Source organism: Tasmannia lanceolata, unplaced genomic scaffold (assembly GCF_043159265.1).
Source record: "Tasmannia lanceolata isolate RefF3 unplaced genomic scaffold, GAP_Taslan_0.1 ptg000015l, whole genome shotgun sequence".
Classification (NCBI taxonomy): domain Eukaryota; kingdom Viridiplantae; phylum Streptophyta; class Magnoliopsida; order Canellales; family Winteraceae; genus Tasmannia; species Tasmannia lanceolata.
Genome location: NW_027518692.1, coordinates 32,017,486 through 32,038,837, shown reverse-complemented (window position 1 = coordinate 32,038,837; position 21,352 = coordinate 32,017,486). Strand labels below are relative to the sequence as shown.

The 21,352-nt window shown below is 37.4% G+C and overlaps 2 protein-coding genes across 3 annotated transcripts in view; one reads left to right on the top strand and one right to left on the bottom strand.

Annotated features, from left to right (window-relative positions):
* The first annotated feature begins 4,723 nt into the window (after window positions 1-4,723).
* On the top strand, window positions 4,724-21,075 carry LOC143846558 (lipid-binding serum glycoprotein family protein). 2 transcript variants are annotated; one of them, XM_077355020.1, is made up of 6 exons: window positions 4,724-5,415; window positions 7,570-7,709; window positions 10,643-10,994; window positions 13,864-14,118; window positions 16,542-16,667; window positions 20,639-21,075. In XM_077355020.1, exons 1-6 carry the CDS (start codon window positions 4,942-4,944, stop codon window positions 20,840-20,842), a joined length of 1,551 nt encoding a protein of 516 aa, XP_077211135.1. In that variant the 5' UTR covers window positions 4,724-4,941; the 3' UTR covers window positions 20,843-21,075. The 2 variants fall into 2 exon arrangements, with proteins under 2 accessions (XP_077211135.1, XP_077211134.1); XM_077355019.1 differs by having other exon boundaries at window positions 4,729-5,415; window positions 20,636-21,075.
* The window catches only part of LOC143846560 (uncharacterized), an 87,649-nt gene continuing 86,694 nt past the window's right edge, over window positions 20,398-21,352 (bottom strand). Inside the window, exon 4 of the mRNA XM_077355022.1 lies at window positions 20,398-20,427. The gene's annotated coding sequence lies outside the window, so the exon portion shown is untranslated. The remainder of the gene's footprint in view (window positions 20,428-21,352) is intronic.

The window sequence follows — 21,352 nt, the reverse complement described above, 5'->3', positions numbered from 1 at the left end:
CTTTCAGTGTTGTTACTTTTAGAAATTTGATTTTTTTTTTTTTTTTTTTTTTTTTTTTTATCTTTGATGTGGTATTCTATAGTTAAGTTCTGTGATTATTTTCTTCTCACACTAAATATAATTATTATTTCATGGTTCTACGGTAGTGGGATGATACTTATCATTTCTGTTAGCTTGTGGTTGCTTAAACTGTATTTTATCTTTTCTTATGATTAATTATTCATTTGGGTCTTCTTACTGAGTTTCCCAGTGGGCTTTGGTCAGCATAATGATTCAAAAAAGAAGAAAAGAGACGAAAACCTTACAACAAATTTTGAGAGAAGTAAAACTGAATTAAAATGGAACGCTTATCTTTTTTAAAGACAAGTTAACCCTTCATTGGGTATCAAAAGAATAGAGGGGGCTTTATTGAGCATGTTACTATGTGTTGCTCTCCTCATTCTTTACATGATCAGCAGAGGAAAGCACAATTTACTTGTGATGGATTGACATGAGGTTGGTTGTTGAATGTAATTGTGTTTATACTTACTTTCATAGATCTGTTTTGTCTTTCAAGTTGGATGAGAAACTTTCTCAGGTCAGTTGGTAATGTCATGAATGGCTGGTCTACTTACGCACATGCATGTGCATGTTTTGGGGAAAACAAGAGGTGTTTCGAAAATAAACTTCAGTTGCTACTATAATGAAAATCACTTCTTTATGTTCATCTCCTATTCATTATGACAACTCAAGTCCTGCAAGAAAGGTTTGCTCTCTATTTCTAAATCCAGTTCTTCAGAGCAGTGTAATTATGACTCCAAGTCTTACGAGTCTACAATCAGTGTTCTACTTTTCTGTTGTGTTTGATTCAAGTTTCATGCCTTTGAACATGTGAAATATGTCCAACATTCTAAGCGGAAAGATGTTCCTCAAACATCTTTGTGCTTTGGGAAGAACCACAACGGAGGCTGACAATCGTTTAAATGATTTTGATCTACACCCCCTGTTCGTTTAAGATTATGACAACCGATTGAGTGACCAACTGATTATTGCACTCAAAATCTCCATTAATTAGTTTAGCACTCATAATAGGTTGTCATAATCTTAAGCGAACAAGGCCTAAGGAAACTATTTCCATTGGAGCCTATCCTTTAAACCATCAGTTTTTATCAAACATGCCTTTCCCACGTTGCCATCATTTGTTGGGAATCCACCAAGAGCTACATAACTATGTTTCCTGTGCGATCCAATTATCTCTTGGTGTGAAACAAAGGATTACTTCACAGAGCCCCCATTGAAATTAGTCAAACTAGCATGTAATCATGGTTTTGAATTTTCACTGAAAGCCACACAGAATTAAGTAATTGTTTTTCTTTCCATCTACAACGAAACAGATTCCGAAATAGAAATCCAGCTCAATGTGGGCCACCACTTAAAAAGAAATTGCTCCATGCACATCTCTTCAAAACCTCCTAGATATGAGGTGAAAAATTCTTGGGTTCTTGATAATCCTGTTTTTCTACTCATTCATGGCAATGCCATATGCTTTAGGATTTGGGAGTCATTGGCTTTCTAATCCTCAACAAAACTTGGAGGTATAAATGCTTTAGGTTATGGATGCATATATTGAGCTGGCGATAGAGAAGTTTTCACAATTCCATCTTTAGTTGAAAAATTGTCGTTGCAAGCATGGTTTTAAATTTCGGTTTCAGCTAAAATTTCAGACTTATCCGAAACCGAAATTTTAGCCAAAATCCCAAAATTTCGGGCGAAATTTGGTATTCGATCTCGAAACGGTTATTTTTTAGGGTGAAATTCTCTAAATTTACCAAATTTCGTTTGAAATTCTGTAACGGAAAAAAAAAAAATTATTTTAACACAAATTTCGACGAAATTCCCAAAATTTCGAGAATTTCGGTTTCGGTACGTTTCGGTTTCGGTCCTCACCGAAATCCAAAATTTCGGTCGAAATTTAAAACCATGGTTGCAAGTAAGGGTCCGCTCCTTTCAACGTAAAAATGGACGTATTTCACATCCATTTTTACGTCGAAAGGAACGGAGCCTAATTGTATAATTTTCATTTGGTTGAAGTACAAATCCATTGCTGGAACCAAGGTTTAAAATTTCGGTTTCGGTAACCGTTTCGGACCCCACCAAAAACTGAAATTTGGTAATTTGGTTCCAAATTCCGGACCCAAATTTTGAAATTTCGGCCGAAATTTTGTAACACTTTTTGTTTTTAATAAATAATGTCATTAGACCGAAATTTCGGACCGAAATCCGAAATAAAGGGCGAAAAATGGAATTTTGGAAAATTCCAATTTTGGTCCCCACCGGTATCCGAAATTTCGGATTTCGGTCGAAATTTTAAACCATGGCTGGAACTAATAATAAGCTTAGGGAAATGATAAATGCGCCCCTTTTTATCACTTGGGACACCCAGCCACATGACTGAAAAGGTACTGATTTACTTCACATTTGAAGGAATGAAGTGACTTGATTGCCACATACACTGCAGTTGGGTGTCCCAAGTGATGAAAAGGTGCATTCCATACACATATTAGGATAATAATTGTCTAAATAGGACGGCGGTGTTCGAGGCCTCTGTTGCCGGACAAAATGGGATCTTGGTCAGGAATTACCAAGTCTGGATGCATACCAAGTGTATTGGGATCTTCTGTCGCGATCATCTCCCACTATTACCAGAGGTTGTTCGCTCTCTGCTTGAGGTTGTTCCATTTCTAGATCCTCTAGAAATCTTGCATCCCGACTTTCTATCAACCCTCTTTCTTTATGAAAGAATAGATAACCCTTAGATCGCTCAGGGTATCCTATGAACTTACATTTCCGTGTCCGAATATCTAATTTGTTCTTTAGTTCTGCCGGTATCATTACATGGGATGTACAATCCCATTTCCTTAAGTTTCTTAGATCTGATTTTCTTCCAGCATATAGTTCAAAGGGATAAGAAGTTTATACTACTGTTTAGTTCACCCTAGTTCCTCGACACATAGTAAATCATAGCTTTAGTTTTACATGCATTCTTGTTCGAACGCAAGCCTTGGTGGCAACTCTTTCATATCATTGTAGGTTACACCACACCTAAGTGCAACATCAATGATATCCACAAATGAGCTAGTTAGTTATCATTTGATCAATTACGTTGTCCACTTTCTTCATAATGCAGGCGCCATGTATAAATGCAGGCGCTATACATAAGGAGCAGGAGCAAATGCACAACGATTTTCTGATGTGGTATCAATTACCTTTGATGGCTTTTAACCTTTAGTTGGCTTTTAACCTTAAGAGATATTCTTGTTCAATACTTACTTTTGGAATTAATTCCTATTCCAAAACAAAACTCATTCTTGGATAACCTATTACTATTATCCTCCATTTGGTTCTGGAATAAAAAGAATACTGGGGTAACCCAATCTTTTTGTCCGAGTTAACTCATAGAGGGTTGATCATTACCCTCTATAGATCGGAGGGTTAGGATCAACCTATGGAAATGATTTTTGGGGCACAACCTATTTAGGATGTGGCCCATATAATAGACAGTTTGAATCATCCTACAGTGCGGGCCATACCTTACTTTTAATAAAGTGAGGAGTGCGGTCTATCAAAATATGGTAGTGCTGATAACATTTCCCTTGTAAAATCCTAAATCGGTTCTAGGTTTTTAACAGCATGAAATACATCAAGGGTCATCATGCATACCTGGCACTATGAATTGGTTCTAGGTTTTTTACAACTTTTGCTACGTTTTCTAACTAATGCCGTATTAAACTTGAATTTTTCCTCTCCCGTTTTTTTTCGCCCAATCATGTTTTGCCAACTATGATCTTGATGCATTGACAACATGTCCACACACTGTACAACTAGATCCAATGCCAATAGATGGAAGTAGGGGTACAACTTGGGTTGGGCTCAACCCAACCCAAGCCGGACGGGTTCAACCCGATTTTGGCGAGGGTTGGGTTGGCACTTCTGCGGGTGGTTAGGGTTGGGAAAAGCTAACCCGATTTAATTTCACGTTGGGTTAGGGATGAGGCCTTGGCAACCCGACCCAACTCGAACCCTACCTCCCTCTAATTTTATATCTATTTTCTTTGAGTTGTTGCATTTTTTTGTTTGGCCATAGGTGAACCCGAACCCAACTCAGCAACCCAGCCCGATTTCAGGTTAGATGGGTTGGGTTAGGGTTGAGAGATTTAGAGGCGGGTTGGGTTAGGGTTGACCATCCTCAACCTGAGGCCTCAGGTTGTGTTGTAGGGCTGGCAATTTCACTCGTGAAACAGAGATCCACCCCGCCCCCGAACTGGGCGGCGATGGGACGGGGCGGGGATGGAGATGCACCCGCCCCGTTTTACTATGCAAGCCATTATCAATATCCGCTTATTTTAGTATTGTTTTAGTGTTTTTTAAGTTAACAGTAATTTTTTTTTATGCTAGTGATATTGGCACTACCATATTTTGATAAGTGTACAAATACGGGTTGTATTTTTTATTTTTTTGGGTGTTAAAAAGCTTTTTTGAGGTGAGGTTTTTTGTGTGAGGCGGGGATGGGGATTAGGTATTCCCCGCGGGGCGGGGACGGGGAATGGTCCTTCCGGCAGGGACGGGGACAGGGAATGCAACATCTGGCCCCGCCCCACGCCCGTTGCCAGCCCTACTGTGTTGGGTTGGGTTAGGGTTGAGGAAATGCTATCTCGGTTCGGGTTAGGAAGCCCTGAAGCCCTGAAGCCCTGAAGCCGATCCAACCCGGCCCGAGTTGCACCCCTGGACGAAAGTGCTTAATGAGTCCTAGATGTTCTACCTGATGCGACTGGATTCAGTAATTCTAGGCCTAGAGGAAGAGATAACAAGTCAAGCGAGGTAAGATTTGAATAATAATCAAAATAATCGCCTTTGTCCTTCCTCCATCAAATCACCAAAACTTGATGGTGGGTAGCCTCTAAAATGCCTATTTCATCTCTCTCCTTTCTCATCAGAGGCTTTCCCCATCTGGGTTTCTTCCCTAACACCATGACAGCGGCTCTTATCTTCCTAATCCTATCCATATCTGTCATTCCTTCACACACCCACATGCAATCCAATGAACAAGGTTTCATCTCTGTAGTTATCTCCGAAAAGGGTCTTGTTTTTGTCAAGGATTTATTGATAAAACAGGCGCTTTCCTCACTCACCCCACTTCACTTGCCCAAAATTCAGAAATCTGTGAAAATCCCTTTTGTTGGAGGAGTTCATGTGGTACTCTCAAATATCACAATTTATCAAATTGAGGTTTCTTCATCATCTATTCAGCCCGGCGATTCGGGTGTTGCGATTGTGGCTTCGGGCGCCACCGCCAATTTGAGCATGGCCTGGAATTATTCTTACAGTACTTGGCTTATTCCTATTGATATCTCTGATAAAGGCCGAGCATCTGTTCAGGTATACCATTTTTTTTTTCTTTTGATATGTTTTGCTGTTGCTGATTTTCTTACTTTTTTTTATATGTATGGAAAAAGATAAATTGAACAAACCCTATTCAGTTTTTATTTACAGGGAACTTAAATTTATGAAAACATTCCCTTTAAATTGTGGGAAACAAAAACTTTTCCCAATAAAATTTTTTTTTTGTAAGAAATGATTTTCTTGCAATTCAATAGGGCCTCATTTTTGGTTTGTTTTGGTTTAATCTAGTTGGAGTTCTGAAATTGCGAATGAAATCGTTATTATTTCTGCGTGAACATATGCAGAAGTACAGTAGCTACTTGTTGTTGATTGGGCTACACTGTATAAACCTAGGGATATTTCTATTTGTAGAAAGCCTTAGTGGGGGTGATGTGAACTGTTAAGTTTGGGATGATATTCTCCAGTCAAGGAGTGAATGAATCAATACACACTTTTCGATTTAAGCTTGTGATAACTTAATTTGGTTGGTGTTGGCTTTCCTCTTCCATAATTTTTGGTTGGTGTTTGTCATGCCCCGAACCGAGCCCCAGCCCGATACGTGACAGCGCCTTGTAGCTGTGGATCTACCTCATGGGCACGTAAGGCTATTCAATTAATCAATCACTTGTACACTTGTATGCAGAGCTACTGAACTCTTTCATCATTTAAATCATAAATGAGTGTATGAAGAAATGAATCGCCAAAAGTTACCACTAACAGTATAAAAGATAAATAACTAAAGGTATATAGTTTTCTCTATTCATGACCATAAAAAGAAAATAACGACTCAAAGCCATCCTATTGACCAATTCTTCACTTGCCTACTCCTCGGAATGTAAAAACCAACATGATAATAATAGGGCGAGCTAACACCTAGCGAGTAATTATCACCAAAAAAAAAACATTCAGCGAGCAACAGGTTTCCTATAGCAGATGGATCAAGCATGCTACAACATAAATGTAAGCATTTTGAAATCAAAGGTCATCTTTATAAGCATGCATCATGAAAAGAGTGTTTTGGCAACAGCATTATCAAAATCCCATGATACATCATGTAAACAACCATTTAAGTCCATCAGTCAAAAGACTCAAAACTATGGTCACTGTTAGATCCCTGGTGACGGACGATTTATTTATAGTTTCACATCACCTACTAGAAGAGGTAGGCCATCGGTCCAACGAGGTCACGGCCAGTTTCACAGCCCCTACTTGCAAAGGTATCCAGTTTCACATCACCTACTGGACGAGGTCTGTTTCAGTTTCACTTCACCTACCGGATGAGGTAGTGGACCGATCTATCGTGACCACGTACCGGTTTCACATCCCCTACTAGCAAAGGTAAAAGGGATACCATAACATAGTTAGACTAAGGGTGTAAGTGAGCAATTCACATTCGCACGATCGAATCGGGCCTAAACAATTCCATGGAAACTTCATAATGCAACAACCATGCATAACAACAACATGCCAACTCTTGATCCATGATTTTTCAACAATTAAACATAATTATAAAATGTAGTTATTATGAATGTGCATGAAACATTTAGAAAACACTGATATAGGAAGACAAATTACTTGCAATTTTTAATGTTCAAGTCCTTCTCAAGTACAAGACTCCCTCAAACTCACAAAATCCACACCTAATGATCAAGATATTCTTCACATTAGGGATCTAATATAGGGATTCTACAATCCTACTCTAAGGACTCAAAAGAAGCATCAGGGCAAAGATTTAAATTAAATTTTTATAATTTTTTTAGTTAGGGAATCTCTTGATGAATTATTAGAGCTGTTATTTCTTTAGCAAATCTATTTAACAGCCTTTAGAGCACAAAGTATTAGTCCTCACCATAGTATTTTAATAAAACCTCTTCTTGCAAGAAGAAAATTTGATCTCAATGTCTTTAATGTATGATTTTCTCATTCATGTTCACTAAGTGAAAGTATCAAACAAGTTGAATTTTGAACTAGCTCTCCAAAATGCGTGTGAGATTACTTCTATAATAAAGTTGATTTCTTTATCCTTTTTTGGTTAACAATCATGCCACACTATTTTCTATTTCTTTTAATGCTTTTCGCGATTCCTTTTTCCTAGATTATATTATGCTCAGATCTCAAAGGGAAATTTGATGACTGCTGCTTCTTGGTAAGGTTGAAGGTATGGAAGTTGGGCTTACTATTGGAATGAATGTCCAAGAAGGAACTTTGAAGCTGAACCTCATGGAATGTGGTTGTTATTTAAAAGACATTTTCATAACCTTAGATGGTGGAGCATCTTGGTTCTATCAGGGGTAATGAATTCTATCTTAACCAGATTTGTGAAGTTTTGAAGCTAGTATGCACCGTCTCAAAGATTAAGATTATTTCAGGACCATTGTTTTATTTTATTTTTCCTGTCTTAAATGCTGATTGATACTTGCAATCACATGAATTTACATTTTGCTTTGTTACAATCTGCCCCATAAAGGGGTTATGAATTACTACCAGATTCACGCCAATTAGAGAAAGTGGATTGAGAGAAGGGAAGGAGGAAGAAGAGGGATTAAGAAAAGAGAAGAGGGAAAGGAGAGGAGAAATTGTTTGTGTGTGTGTTGGAGTGGGTGGTGCTGGTGGGGGAGTGGGGCAACCCATCCCACGAACATGTATTATTTCTTTGTCGCAAAAAAAAGTTATGCTATGGATCCCCCTAGGCAGGTTCATATGTTGAACTGTTAACTTACCAACTTCTCCAAAAGCTTAAGCTTGTGGAGAAAGGCGTTATTTATCTTTTATACTTCAACACTCCCCCGCACGTGTGGCCCACTTGGCAAACACGTGGCACATGTGGTTCCACTTTGGGCCGACCATCGCATGTGTATTTTTGCCATCCGGGAGGTTTGAACTCGAGACCTTTGGCTCTGATACCATGTTAACTTACCAACTTCTCCAAACGCTTAAGCTTGTGGAGAAAGGCATTATTTATCTTTTATACTTCAACATGAACTATTGCCGCACATGATGGAATTTATATTCTGTTTACTGAATCACATGAAATTTGATCCAACTCCATATACGTATGAACGAAGGGATAAACAGATTTTTCTACTCAAATCTGAATTTGCGACGTATACAAATGGAAATGGATTGATTAAAATTCCTGGAAACGAAATTCTGACACTTCAACTTAGAGTTTTGAATAGAATCTTCAAATCGATAATTGGGCCAAAGAAACAATTTGAATTGAATGAATTTATTTGTATTTGTATCAAGACACTTGTCCTCATCCAAAAATTGCCCAGAGTTCCTTACGTTATTCCCATTGAAAACTACTGGATTTATATTCACAGTATTCTCATTACTGGAAGTTTATAATAAGAAGGCTAACAAACAAGATAGAGAAAAAGGGGTGGATCCACAAATGTACAAAAATATGGTTGGTGAACTTTAATGTTTGAATTTTACATGACCAGACATCACATATGCAGTGAATCAAGTGTGCCAGTTTATGCGTGATACAAGCGAAGAACACTTCCAAGCTACAAGCTAGCTTATGTGTGATCCAAGGCAAGAACACTTTCAAGCTGCTAAGAGGATCATGAGGTACCTTAATTTGGACTGGGTCAAAAGAAAGAAGTTGCCTGGATTCTCAAATTGTTACCGGATAGAAGTCCTGATAGCAAAACATCTGTTACTTGGTTCTGTGTGACGTTGCATAGCTGTCTGGTTTCACGGAGCGGTAAGATACAATGCATTGCAAGATCTTGTGTGAAGGTAGAATACATAGCCTTGGGCTCTACTGCTGTAGAGATGATTTGGTTGAGTGTGAAACTACCAATTACTCCAAAAGCTTAAGCTGTTGGTGTAGTTGTTATTTAATCATTTTATACTTCAACACTCCCCCTCATGTGTGGCCCCTCTTTTTAGGGTTGGCCTACATGTGGCACATGTGACCCCTCTTTTGGGTTGGCCATTACATATGGTTTTTTAATGTTAAGGAGTTGTGAGTTTTGAACCCAGAACCTGGCTCTGGTACTATGTGAAACTGCCAATTACTCCAAAAGCTTAAGCTGTTGGAGTAGTTGTTATTTTATCATTTTATACTTCAACAGAGACACCTACTCTAAGAGATACATATGCTTCCAAGAGATTGTGAAGCACTCTATTTTGACAACCAAAGTGAAGTCAAATCCATCTGATTTGGATTTGTACGCTATGCCTCCCAGTAATTATTGAAACCCTTGCTTCACATCTCTCAGGTATTCTTGAGGGTTCCTTCTACCACACTACTGCCTTGAGATTGAAAATTTGAAATGATGAAGTGTGATCCCTGGATTCCGCTTCCACTCCCTTAGTCAAAACCTTCCTCTGCCAGTTCCAAAAAGGTTGTCTTTCCTTATCCCACTGTGTAACCTTTCTTTCATCCCTATTTCCCTTGCTGCTAACAATATTCTTTAATGGGAAGCACTTTAGTCAGAACTTCCTCTGAAAGTTCAGAAACTCACACAAGCTACAACTCATGTCGCTTCTTCTTACCACATCTTCTTATCTGTTTCTTTTGTTTCTTGGCCCTCTGTATAATCCCTTGCTGCTAACAATATTCTTTAATGGGAAGCACTTTAGTCAAAACTTCCTCTCTAATCTCAATCACCCTCTCTTCCCTCCCCTAATCTTCTCTCTCTCTATCTCCCAATGATTGGCAATTGGATTCGTCACGGGTTTATATATATATATATATATATATATATATATATATATATAGTATTACCAATATGCTAAGGAATTTGAACCGTTCTATTTCATTTCACTCTAGCCTTGTTCTGAAACTGGTTGCTGAATGCCTTTCTCCGTCTGCAATGTGACCACAGTATTTTGATGTATTTCCTAGTTGGATTTCGCATAAAAACTTACATGTGGATATTTCTTCCCTCCTATTAAGTGACCATCTCCTTTGCATAAAAACTTACATGTGGATATTTCTTCCCTCCTATTAAGTGACCATCTCCTTTTCCTGCATCTTGCTGGTATAATCTGTTTATTTTTAATCTGTTAAGTGTCCCTTTACTAGTTTATTATATGCTTCACTGTTGCTAGAAACTGCTATTTGCCATAATCATAATGGACCATTGATTTTCTTAGTCTCCACATCTTTTTTTAGGTTTTGTGGTACTTATGTTTCATTGTTGTTGAGGGATTTGAATGAACTTTTGAAGTATGCACTTTAATTATTTTTTTCTTAATTTTTTAGGCTGGTGGATGCTTTTGAAGGGCAAATTAGGTCTGCTGTGGAAAAGGCTATAACCGGAAAGATCAAACAAGGGATATTAAAGCTTGATACCTTCTTGCAAAGTCTTCCAAAGCAAATCCCAGTTGATGATATTGCTGCCTTGAATGTCACTTTCGTGAATGACCCTTTACTGCATAATTCTTCTCTTGAATTTGAGATCAATGGCTTATTCACATCAGAATATCAAGCTGGAGTTCCCATTTACTACCTTGAAAACTCACACCCTTCAACTTTCTGCAAGGGTCCATTAAAAATGCTTGGAACTTCATTAGATGAAGCTGTTTTTAATTCTGCCTCGAACATATATTTTAAAGTAATTTCTACTTCATCTTGATAAATATCATTCTGCTATCCTTATCATGACTACATGGAGTTCTTATTAAATTTTGGATATATACAGTTTGCTGTAGAACTTTTATTGTGAGTAAAATAATTATGTAGGGCCATGTGAATCAAAGAATTGTTGCTGCTTCTGGGCTTACTCTTTGTGCAACCAAGGTTTAAGCTGACCTAGAATATTGTGTCCTAGTTTTACAATATCATGGATATACTAGCAGCCTAGAATATTGTATCCTAGTTGTACAGTGTCAAGGATTTACATGTCCCAGTTGTACACACCTAATAAATATCAAGTATTTACACATGTCAGTTGTACACAATTAATACTTTCTGTACGCATTACATACGGCTGCTACTATATGTGTGATGTACGATTCTCTGGTTATTTACAGCTACTGTAATACAAAATACAGTATAACATATTTATGATCAATCTATATGTTGGCCTAAGCATTACACAGGTGCAAAGAGAGAATCAACTAAGATTATGCAAGTTTTGGATAATGCATAGATTTCAACTATGAGAAGACTTCAAAGTCCAAAAGTATCTGCGAGTAAGGTTAAATACTATGATGCACAGTTTCAGATACGGATACGGACACATACGTTGGAATGGAGATATGACTTGGCACTTTCCAAAATGTAGGATACAGATATAGATGTCCCATGTAATGAGATAAGAGACACATTGACAAATAAAACACCATAAAGCTTAACTAAAATTAAATTAGATCATGGAATCAATAATAAATTTCAAATAGGATCTGTAAGAGTCACACACTGAATTATTATTGCAAATGTGTAACATAATAAGCGAATAAAAGTGATAGTTAATGAGAAGAGACTTGACAGTTATTTTAACAAATAGAAGTATCCATGAAGTATATGTATCTTGTCATGTCGAACACAATACATAAGCCTCTACAAGTATCAGAAAATTGGAGACATTTTGTGACTGGTTTCAGGAATAGAAGATGCAGTAAACACGAAAGATATTCTTGGACAGAAACCCTAAGAACTATATCATCCTCCAAGATTCACATATGAAGAGCTTCCCCAAACATAGACCGTAATGCTAGCTTTGCTATTAAAGGTTTGATTCCTGTAACGAATAGGTACTAAACTTGAAGAACGGTATTCCGATTAGGCAGTGGCTGACTCCAATCAAGTAGTTGTTCTTGTGCTCCTGCACAATGTTGAATTAGTGGATCCCCTATTCCTTGATTGACTGATTGTGGAGGGAAACTCCCTCAATGTCATCTGTTTGGTAAAGGACTGGATCGAGTTCCCATGGAACTTTGCAGATGTGCTTGAGGAGAACTTGGATTCTATCAAGGGGCATGAGGTTTCGTTATGTCACATTTACCATTCTGCCGTGGCGAATTTGACTCCATTGCCTGTATTGGTGTCGGCAAAGGAGTGTTTGAGGTCTTTGATCATCTAACCCCCTGAGGGGTGTTCTCATTTTTTTAATGTTATTTTTTTTACCACCTTGGTCAGGTATTTTCTCCTCTTTTTGCTTAATAATTTTTTCACTGTTGGAAAAAATGATAATAGAAGAACACAGCATACTTGAGGTGAACTAAGTGACATCATGAATGTGGGTTTCTGCTGTTTCATGAACATGTTTCTATGACCTAATTGCATCATCTACTAACTTAGTTTTTTGCGGCGTTTTATTTTATTTTCAATATAAAACAGAAATTAAAACCATATGAGAAAGGAGCATGGGAAGCATTAGTGTAAATGTTAAGTGACTTCGTTGCAACTTTGAAAAGATGGAGACTAGAGAAAGCATGTGTAGGAGTTGCTGTAATGATACTATTAGTGAGATGTGCACTTAAGGCAACTCAATGATATTATTAGAGAGATGTGCACTTAAGGCAACTCTAAGAAGAATAGCCTTATATACCTGAATTGGTGCAAAACTAGAAGAATAGCCATACACACTTGTATTGATGCAAAACTAGAAGAATAGCCATACGTACTTGTCTTGGTGCAAAACTAGAAATTGTTTTTTATTATGTTAGTTAAAAATTTGTAAATATAACCTTAATGTTAAACTTCCTATGTATTAGTTTAAGGAATATCTTCACATGAAGTATTGGCTTGAAGTTGTCTTTAATGCAGCGATGACAGAGCCTTGACAGAAATATTATTATTTTGGTTTCATCTAAGAATGGTAAGGTATCAGTCATAATTTAAATCAGACTCATGCTGTAGATGTTCTTTGTACTTGCACTAGAAGTACTGATATGAGACTAGTTTTGAATGTTTTTTTATGAATAAAAATTTATGGAAGAACTGGAAGAATGTTAGATGCCTATCGGATGATAAACTGACTTGGATGTCCTTTAGCTAAAGAATCCACTAACTCATTAGCTTCAAACATAAATGAACAATGGATACCTCTAACCTACTAGATAAATCTCAAATTTTGTCTAGTATATGTGCCAACTTCCAAGGCCTCAAAAATCTTCAAGGCCCAAGTAATTGCATTGCTAGAATCCCTTTCAGTTATCAGGCTTGCCCCAGGGTTCTTCTGAAAACCTTTACACCCTCTAAGAGCTTTGAGCTCTTGAGCCTCGTTAGAATCTTTAGTGACTGAGGGTCCTAGGATGCCCGGTCAACATTACTCTTGTGGTTTCCTATCAGTCCACTTTACTGAACTTTTTCAATTGTATATTATCTGAATTGCATATTAAACAAACAATATATTCTAGAATTTTTATGGTCTGATGCCCAAATTTGTATGAATTTCTCCTTTAGAGGGCGCTTTAGAGTGCTGGAAATGTTTTGTGGCAGTCATGAGGCATGTACTAATGGTTAACTCTCGTGTTCAGGCAGGACTTATGCATTGGATTGTGGACAAAGTGTCAGATCAGTATCAGTATCTTCTAAACACGGCTGGCTGGAGATATATTGTTCCTCAACTGTACAAGAACTACCCAAACGATGACGTGAAACTGAATATTTCTTTATCTTCTCCTCCAACTGTGAGGATCACATCAGATAGCATTGGTGCTACAATTTTTTCGGACATGACAATCGATGTCTTGGAAGGCAACGAAATAATACCTGTTGCGTGCATATCAGTGGTAAGCTTAGTCACTCAGATAATTTCCAGTGTTCCAACCATTAAGGGGTTGATCTCTTTATCTGCAAGATTGTTTCATTTTTTGCCTTCTTACTGCCATTTTCATGGAAATGATCTGCGCTCGGTTCTCTATCTTTTCATATCATGTGCATAATCATTGTATGGTAGAATAGTATCACTGATACTGTCTCTGTCAGTTGCATTCTTTGTATTCGGCTGTTGTGCATTTGAGCAGCTTGTAAAGCTATCCTGGATTCCTATCTATACAGGGTCTACAAAATTATTGTTTACATATTATTCCTTATCACTGGAGGCCATAAACATAGTTAAGAAATGGTGAGTAATTGCCTATGATTTGTGGACGCGAACTCGAGTGTCAATGTCGACGCGGGCATTGAGTACCGGACGCGGGAAACCCCCAGAATTTAGAAATAGGGACACAGCTAAAACAAAAAAGTATATATAATCATGATTTGTGGACACGGATTTGTGTGTCGAGTTTCGACACAAATACAAGGTATCTGATGTGACAATTCCTAAAAATTTAGAAATGGTGATATGCGAATACACGTACTTGCATATAAAATTACAAATTACTATCATTATTTGCAACAATATAAATACAATATTCATTTAACAAACTAATAAATATTAGGACAAACAGCTATAATCTAAAACAACTATGAGATAATCAAATAACAATGCATTCATCAATTTAATCTAGTTATCTTTTGTCTCTAATATGCAACGAGAAAAGAATACCAATAGGATACAATGAAGATAATATTGGAATAAGAGTTTGTTTAGAGTTTTAAGTTTAGAGGAAGGGATATATTCAACTCAACTCAACTCAACTCAACTCAACTAAGCCTTTGTCCCAAACTAGTTGGGGAGAGGAAGGGATATAACATCAAATATTAGTTAAAGAAAAGCTAAAAGAACAGTTTATAATAAAAGAGGTAAACATAATATTCAATAATAAAAGGTTTAGGGGAGAGGATGTAACTATAAATATTAGCTAAAGAAGAGCTAAAGGAAGAGTTTATAATAAATGAAGAGGTGATTATAAAAGAGGTAAACATAATATTCAATAATAAAACAGAATGTCACTTTTAACATCGTACAAAAATGCGTCGGCAAGCCCACATTAAGTCTGAAACATCTAGCAGTGTATTTAAAATTTTCGAAAGGAGTGTCGACGCGTGTCGATACGCATGTCGTTTCAGACACGACACGTGTGACAACAATAAATTCAAAATGTTGGCTAAATCATAGGTAATTGCCCTTGTTTAATGCTTATTTCAGCCATGTGGACTGGCAAATTTTCTACTTCTATTTAGTGTTCTGCATAGAGGGCGAGCCTTGGCACAACGGTGAGGTTGCTCCATTGTGACCTGGTGGTCACGGGTTCGAGTCACGGAAACAGCCTCTCTGCAAAGCAGGGGTAAGGCTGCGTACATCTAGCCCTCCCCAGACCCCGCAATGACGGGAGCGTCATGCACTGGGCCGCCCTTTTTTTTATTTAGTGTTCCTTCATCTGAAGTTACTGATTTCGTCTTATGGGCTTCTAAGTTGAGTACATGTCTTTGGAGATTAGCACAAATTCTAGACAAGATTTGGGTCTTGTCAATAGGTTTGTGGGTGTCTTTTGCGTTGGTGCATCTAACAGGAATAGCTTGTCAGTTCCTATATATCATTGGAAGAATTACCAGTTTCTTGTTTAAGTTGGAAGCTTAGGTCTCTACTCTCTACATAAGAAGAAAGAATGCCAAGGTTATGATATTTCTGACCAATATTCAACAAGTTGACAATAATATGGAATCATGTCAACATGTGTCAACACCGACACGCGTGTCGACATATATTGACTCTCCTTTCAACACTTGTTAACGTACTGCTAGATCAAGTGCATTTCTTTGGATGGATTCTAATATATTTCATATTTGATTTTATTGGTATTTGTGAAAGATTGAATCGGGCCAAGGCAAGGTAGTGCATGTTTCTTATACATTGTCCTTGATCCCTGTAAGATAATGCTTACATAATTACGAGAACATTTTGGTAGTTCTTATTGTCTTGAAGTACACACTGTTGAGATTTTCAATGTACGCAACATATTATTTTTTTCTTTTCCTTTTTGTAAACAAAGGTGCACGTGGTTTAACAAATAGCCATGCCCTGTTTAGTTGCCGGACCACATTGAAATAAGCTAGCACTCATATGTAGTTGTCAGTGAATGCTGAACAACCGATTACTTTGTACACCGCCTAGGTTTTAGTACAATATGTTTTCTTAGTAATGGTCAATTTATTTCTTTTTCTGATAGACCGTGCCTGGAACCTTTTTTCCGATGTTTTTCATACCTTTAGACGTTATTGATATCTTCTCATGATATGAAATGATGCAAGCTTGCTCTTTGCACAGGTAACTCGTGCATCAGGATTCCTGGAGATTTCAGGGAATAACCTAGCTGGTCAAGCTAGACTAAATGACTTCACCTTGAAGTTAAAGTGGAGCAAAATTGGTAACTTTCACATGTATTTAATTGAGGTATGATGGAGGTACTTATGTTTAAATATGCTCTTCTTCATTTGATTTTTCATCCAACTTTAACTCTAACATAGCTAAGAAACATAAGCTTGTGGTCTTGAGTGAAACACTGCTCACATGGATTGACCTATTTGATAAGGACATGGGTATGCAACAAATGCATCTCGCATGCATAGAATCTGCCCATACAATAATAGAAATTCAGTAAATTCATTGTCATCATATGAAAGGATGTATTTAATATACTTAGCAATCGGCTATAATCTATGTTGCATCAGTACGGGTACGAGTGTCGGAATTAGACACAGGTATCGAGTGTCGGATTTGGCAAACTTCAAAAAGAAAGATTCGTGGATTCGCCAAAATATTTTAATTAATTCTGAAATTATAATTATAATAAATAATTTATAAAAAAATTTGTAGGTTGACTAAAATTTTCAAATTTAGCCTCATTGGAGCAAGTTTGAAAATTTTAATAGGGGCCGCATTGATTGAGGTTATTATAAAAAGTTCTTTACTGTTTAAGAGTGCATAACAGAGATACAACCAAACAATATAGTAATGGGCAAGTGGCTGGAACTATGTCACAAGGTTCCAATTCCCAAACAAGACAATACCACTGTTTAAGGGTGCAGAAGGGATGTGGATAGGAGATAGAGGAACACTCGAGAAAAAAAAATCTGTATAAACCACAGTATAAAAGTGGCATTACTACTTCTTTTTTTTTTTAAAAAAGGTGGCATCACTACCTAATCAGGAGAGATTATGGGCTTAGGGTACTTGGAAAAAATGAGAAGGGATAGCGACAAGGATGGTACGACAATCTTGGAGAAGGTTTCTAGTGCAAACCCGACATCATAATTAGTGATATCACTATTTTACCATCTAATTAGCCGAGTCAATGCCTATAAGTGCAAAACATGGTCCATAAGAGTGGCATGTCTGTGCACTGGATGAAAAATATGAGGATCTAATTGATTTGATGATGAGTAAACTGATATTTTATAATAAAGAGGACTTCCCTGCCCTTTGAAGGAGGCATCGACCTGTGGAAGCTAGACGGAGGCTATTGGGATTGACAATTCCAATCTAGATATGCTAGTCGTAAAAATGCATGTTGTCGGAGGCTATTGGGATTGATAGTTAATCTAGATATGCTAGTCGTAAAAATGCATGTCATCTCACATATATTGAATGTTGTAGTCATCAGTTTGTTTGCTTCTCAGCAATTATTGTCGGTTAACACCGACATTAACTTTGGTTGTTCAGTTGATTCCTTGAGCACCATTGAACTCATATTGGGCTTACTCAATCAGTCTAACCTGCAGTCCTGCAATGCCACTCTTTCTAAACAATAATTGACGTAATTGTATCTGCCTATGGAGGAGATGATTTCTAAATTTATCATCTACTTAGATAGGCTATTTATGTGACAGATTCCTTCACAAAAAAGTGGTCTATAAGAGATTTTTTAGCATTATGGCAATGTAAAGAATAGGTGACCATGATGGCAACCCAAGAAGGGGGGGGGGGGGGGGGTTGGGTTGAATTTGGAATAAAAAAAACTTTTGCCATAAAATGCGGAGTTAAAACAATTGGTAAATTAAACAAGAAAGCACATGCGAAGATAAACTACAAATGCACAATCACACAAAGATAAAGAAAGGGTAAAGAGTAAAGAGAAGTACCCGAGATTTATAGTGGTTCGGTCCAAACCAAGGACCTACTCCATTCCACCAAGACCTTCTTGATGGCTTCACTAACCAATTCCCTTATTGGTGGGAACCAAATCAATTACAACAGAGAAAGCTCTGCGTCATGGTTTTAAATTTTGACCGAAATCGTAAATTTTGGGTTTCAGTAGAGACCAAAATTGGTAATACCCGAAACGGTCACGTATTTCGGCCGAAATCTCGAAATTTCGACTTTATCCCGAAATTTCGTCCAAAATTTAAGGGATTTCACCCAAAAATCTCGATTTTTAATAATTATTTAATATTATCCCTAAATTTCAGCCGAAATTATCAAAATTTCAGTCGAAATTCTATACAAGAAAAAATAGCCGTTAATTTGGTTTCGGTGGATTTCGGCCGAAATTTCGGTTTCAGTGAGGACCGAAACATATTCATAAACCAAAATTTGAAACCATGCTTTCGTCTCCCACTCTCGCCATGGAGAAGGCTTTGCATCTCCTTGACTCGCCTCTGTGGAGATGGCTTTATGACTCCACCACACTTGCCTTTTTCTTGGAGAGATGACTCTGCGTCTCTACTACCACTCTCTAATTACAAGATTGTATCAAAGAAAATGAAACAATAAAAACTCTCTACAAAGGGTGATACAACACTAAAGCTCACTACAAATCACTTCTCAAAGATATACAATGAAATCCTATTCTAATACCTTCAGATTATTCCCAAATGAGGCACAAAGGGTGTTCAACACTCTATAGTAGGACAAATTAAGTTTAGGAGTGTTCCATAGTGTTCCAAGGGTGTGCAGAGCACTTATATAGGCAAAGAACACAAAACTAGCCGTTATAATGGCATTCTGGTAATTTCCTGCAAGTTTCCAAAATATAGCCGTAGTAGCCTAACGGATACATGTGCGGTCGGCCGGCCCTCTGTTTTCTGGACCAGCAACACTCCAAGTCGACCTCATGGTCAACTTCCCAGCAGTTTTCATTTTTTTGCCGCCGGTTGTAAAATTCATCTCATTCATGGGAGATGATTTTTTCACCCCCCTTGTAAAGTGAATTGTGGCAGACTTTAACGCTTTTTGATGTAAAATCACGTTAAAAGGGGTGCGCATAATCCTCAGGGGGGGGGTCGAAAAATTCATCTCTACGGAAATGGAACGAATGAGATCTATCTATTAAAAATATTTGGAAATCATTTTGACCCATTATGGTAGGACTAAGGTCTGTGGTCAACTTAAGCAAGTGTCAAATTGATGCTTTTCACATGTAGGTTCACCTTGGCACTTGGGTGTTGGGTCCACTGATTTTAGCTTAGCTTTTTAGCATGTTTGGGCCCATATTAGGGTATCCTAAGTGCCTTTATGTGGGATACCTAAGTGGGATTAGATTAATACAATCTAAAACAAGACTTAGAAACTAATCTTCAACTTTGAAGCTTCTCTTCAAGTCTTGCATTCTTCATGGATCACTTCTTCATATCTTTGGCTCTGCAAGATCTCCTTGATTAGCCCAAGCCTACCTATGGCTCCAAATGATCTCCATCATTAGTTCAAGCCTTTATCCATGCCAATGTCCTTGACTTTGATGTTTGATTGCTTGAATCTCCAATACATGCACTTAAACATCAAACACATTAGAATAACATCATAAATCAACTTGTGTTTGGAATCATCAAAACATAGAAGATTGCAAAGGTGGGATGGGCGTACATGCAACCTCTGTCCCTTTTGTAATTTTTCCTTTCCCTTTAACGAATCTTTTTGTTATTGCTATTAAAAAGAAATGCAACATAACTCCTTCTCAAAGGCCGGTCTGTTTGAATCATTTCTGATAGGATGCTATTTTGTTTCATCCATTAAATTTTATGCAGTGACTACTTGCTCCTGGAGGAATACAAAGGGAACTTATAAATCTCTAATACCATGTGAAATTATATAATCTGGTATTCTTGGCAGAAAACCATAAAACCATCTAAAAATAACATGCTAGCATCACGTCTAAACCTGGCTTCTCTGAGAGAGAGAGAGAGAGAGAGAGAGAGAGAGAGAGAGAGAGAGAGACATACTTGAGTTATTATAAATTTTGGGACTTCCAACTGGGTGTTGAAACTTATTATATCTGCGACTCAGAAATTATTGGGTCTTGTTTATGCATAAGAGCATCTATGTTACAAGCTACTGTTAGCTATTTGATTCACTTTGGATTTAATAAAGTTGAAAAATGACTGCTGACTGTCTTTCTTGATCTCAACCCTTTCAAATTTTTTCAGAAGGTGATGCAGGTTTTCCTAAAAGATGTGTGCATTCCATACCTGAATTCACGCCTTAGAAAAGGATTCCCTCTCCCCATCATTCACGGTTTCACTGTTCAGAATGCCGACATACTGTTCACAGATTCAAAGGTCGTGGTTTGCAGTGATGTAGCATTTACCGACTCAGACAGTATTTCAGAAGCTTCCAAACTTTTAATACACTGAGATGATGGAAGCCTATACAACAAGGAAATTTCTATGTATTTTTGTGTACATGCATTGTGGGCTTGAATCTTTGTTGGTGCCTGTTGGTGCTAAATAACTGTCATGTATAGCAAGTTCCAAACATTTCCTTTATTTTTTGTTCTTGTACAGATACAGTCAAACAAAATTCATAGCCTTTCATTCACTTGTATAACATACTGTATATACAATGTGAACTTGGTTTATTACTCTGATTTTCATGCTTTTAAATACAATCAAGCTCAACTAACACTAATGCATCAGGTGGAGCACGGTTTCAGCCCAAATTATCCTTATTTCCTCTTCCTCGAGTGTTTCATTTGTGCACAATCCTTCAGAGCTGTGCATGAAGGTTCTAGTCATTGTTAATTGAACGTTACACTTTCTTTGTTATTGTTTTTTTTCTTTGAGCTGATTTCTCATTCCATTTTGATATTGGCACCTCTGTATTTTAAACTTCTGTGGATTATGATGATTTTAGTGATGATGAGG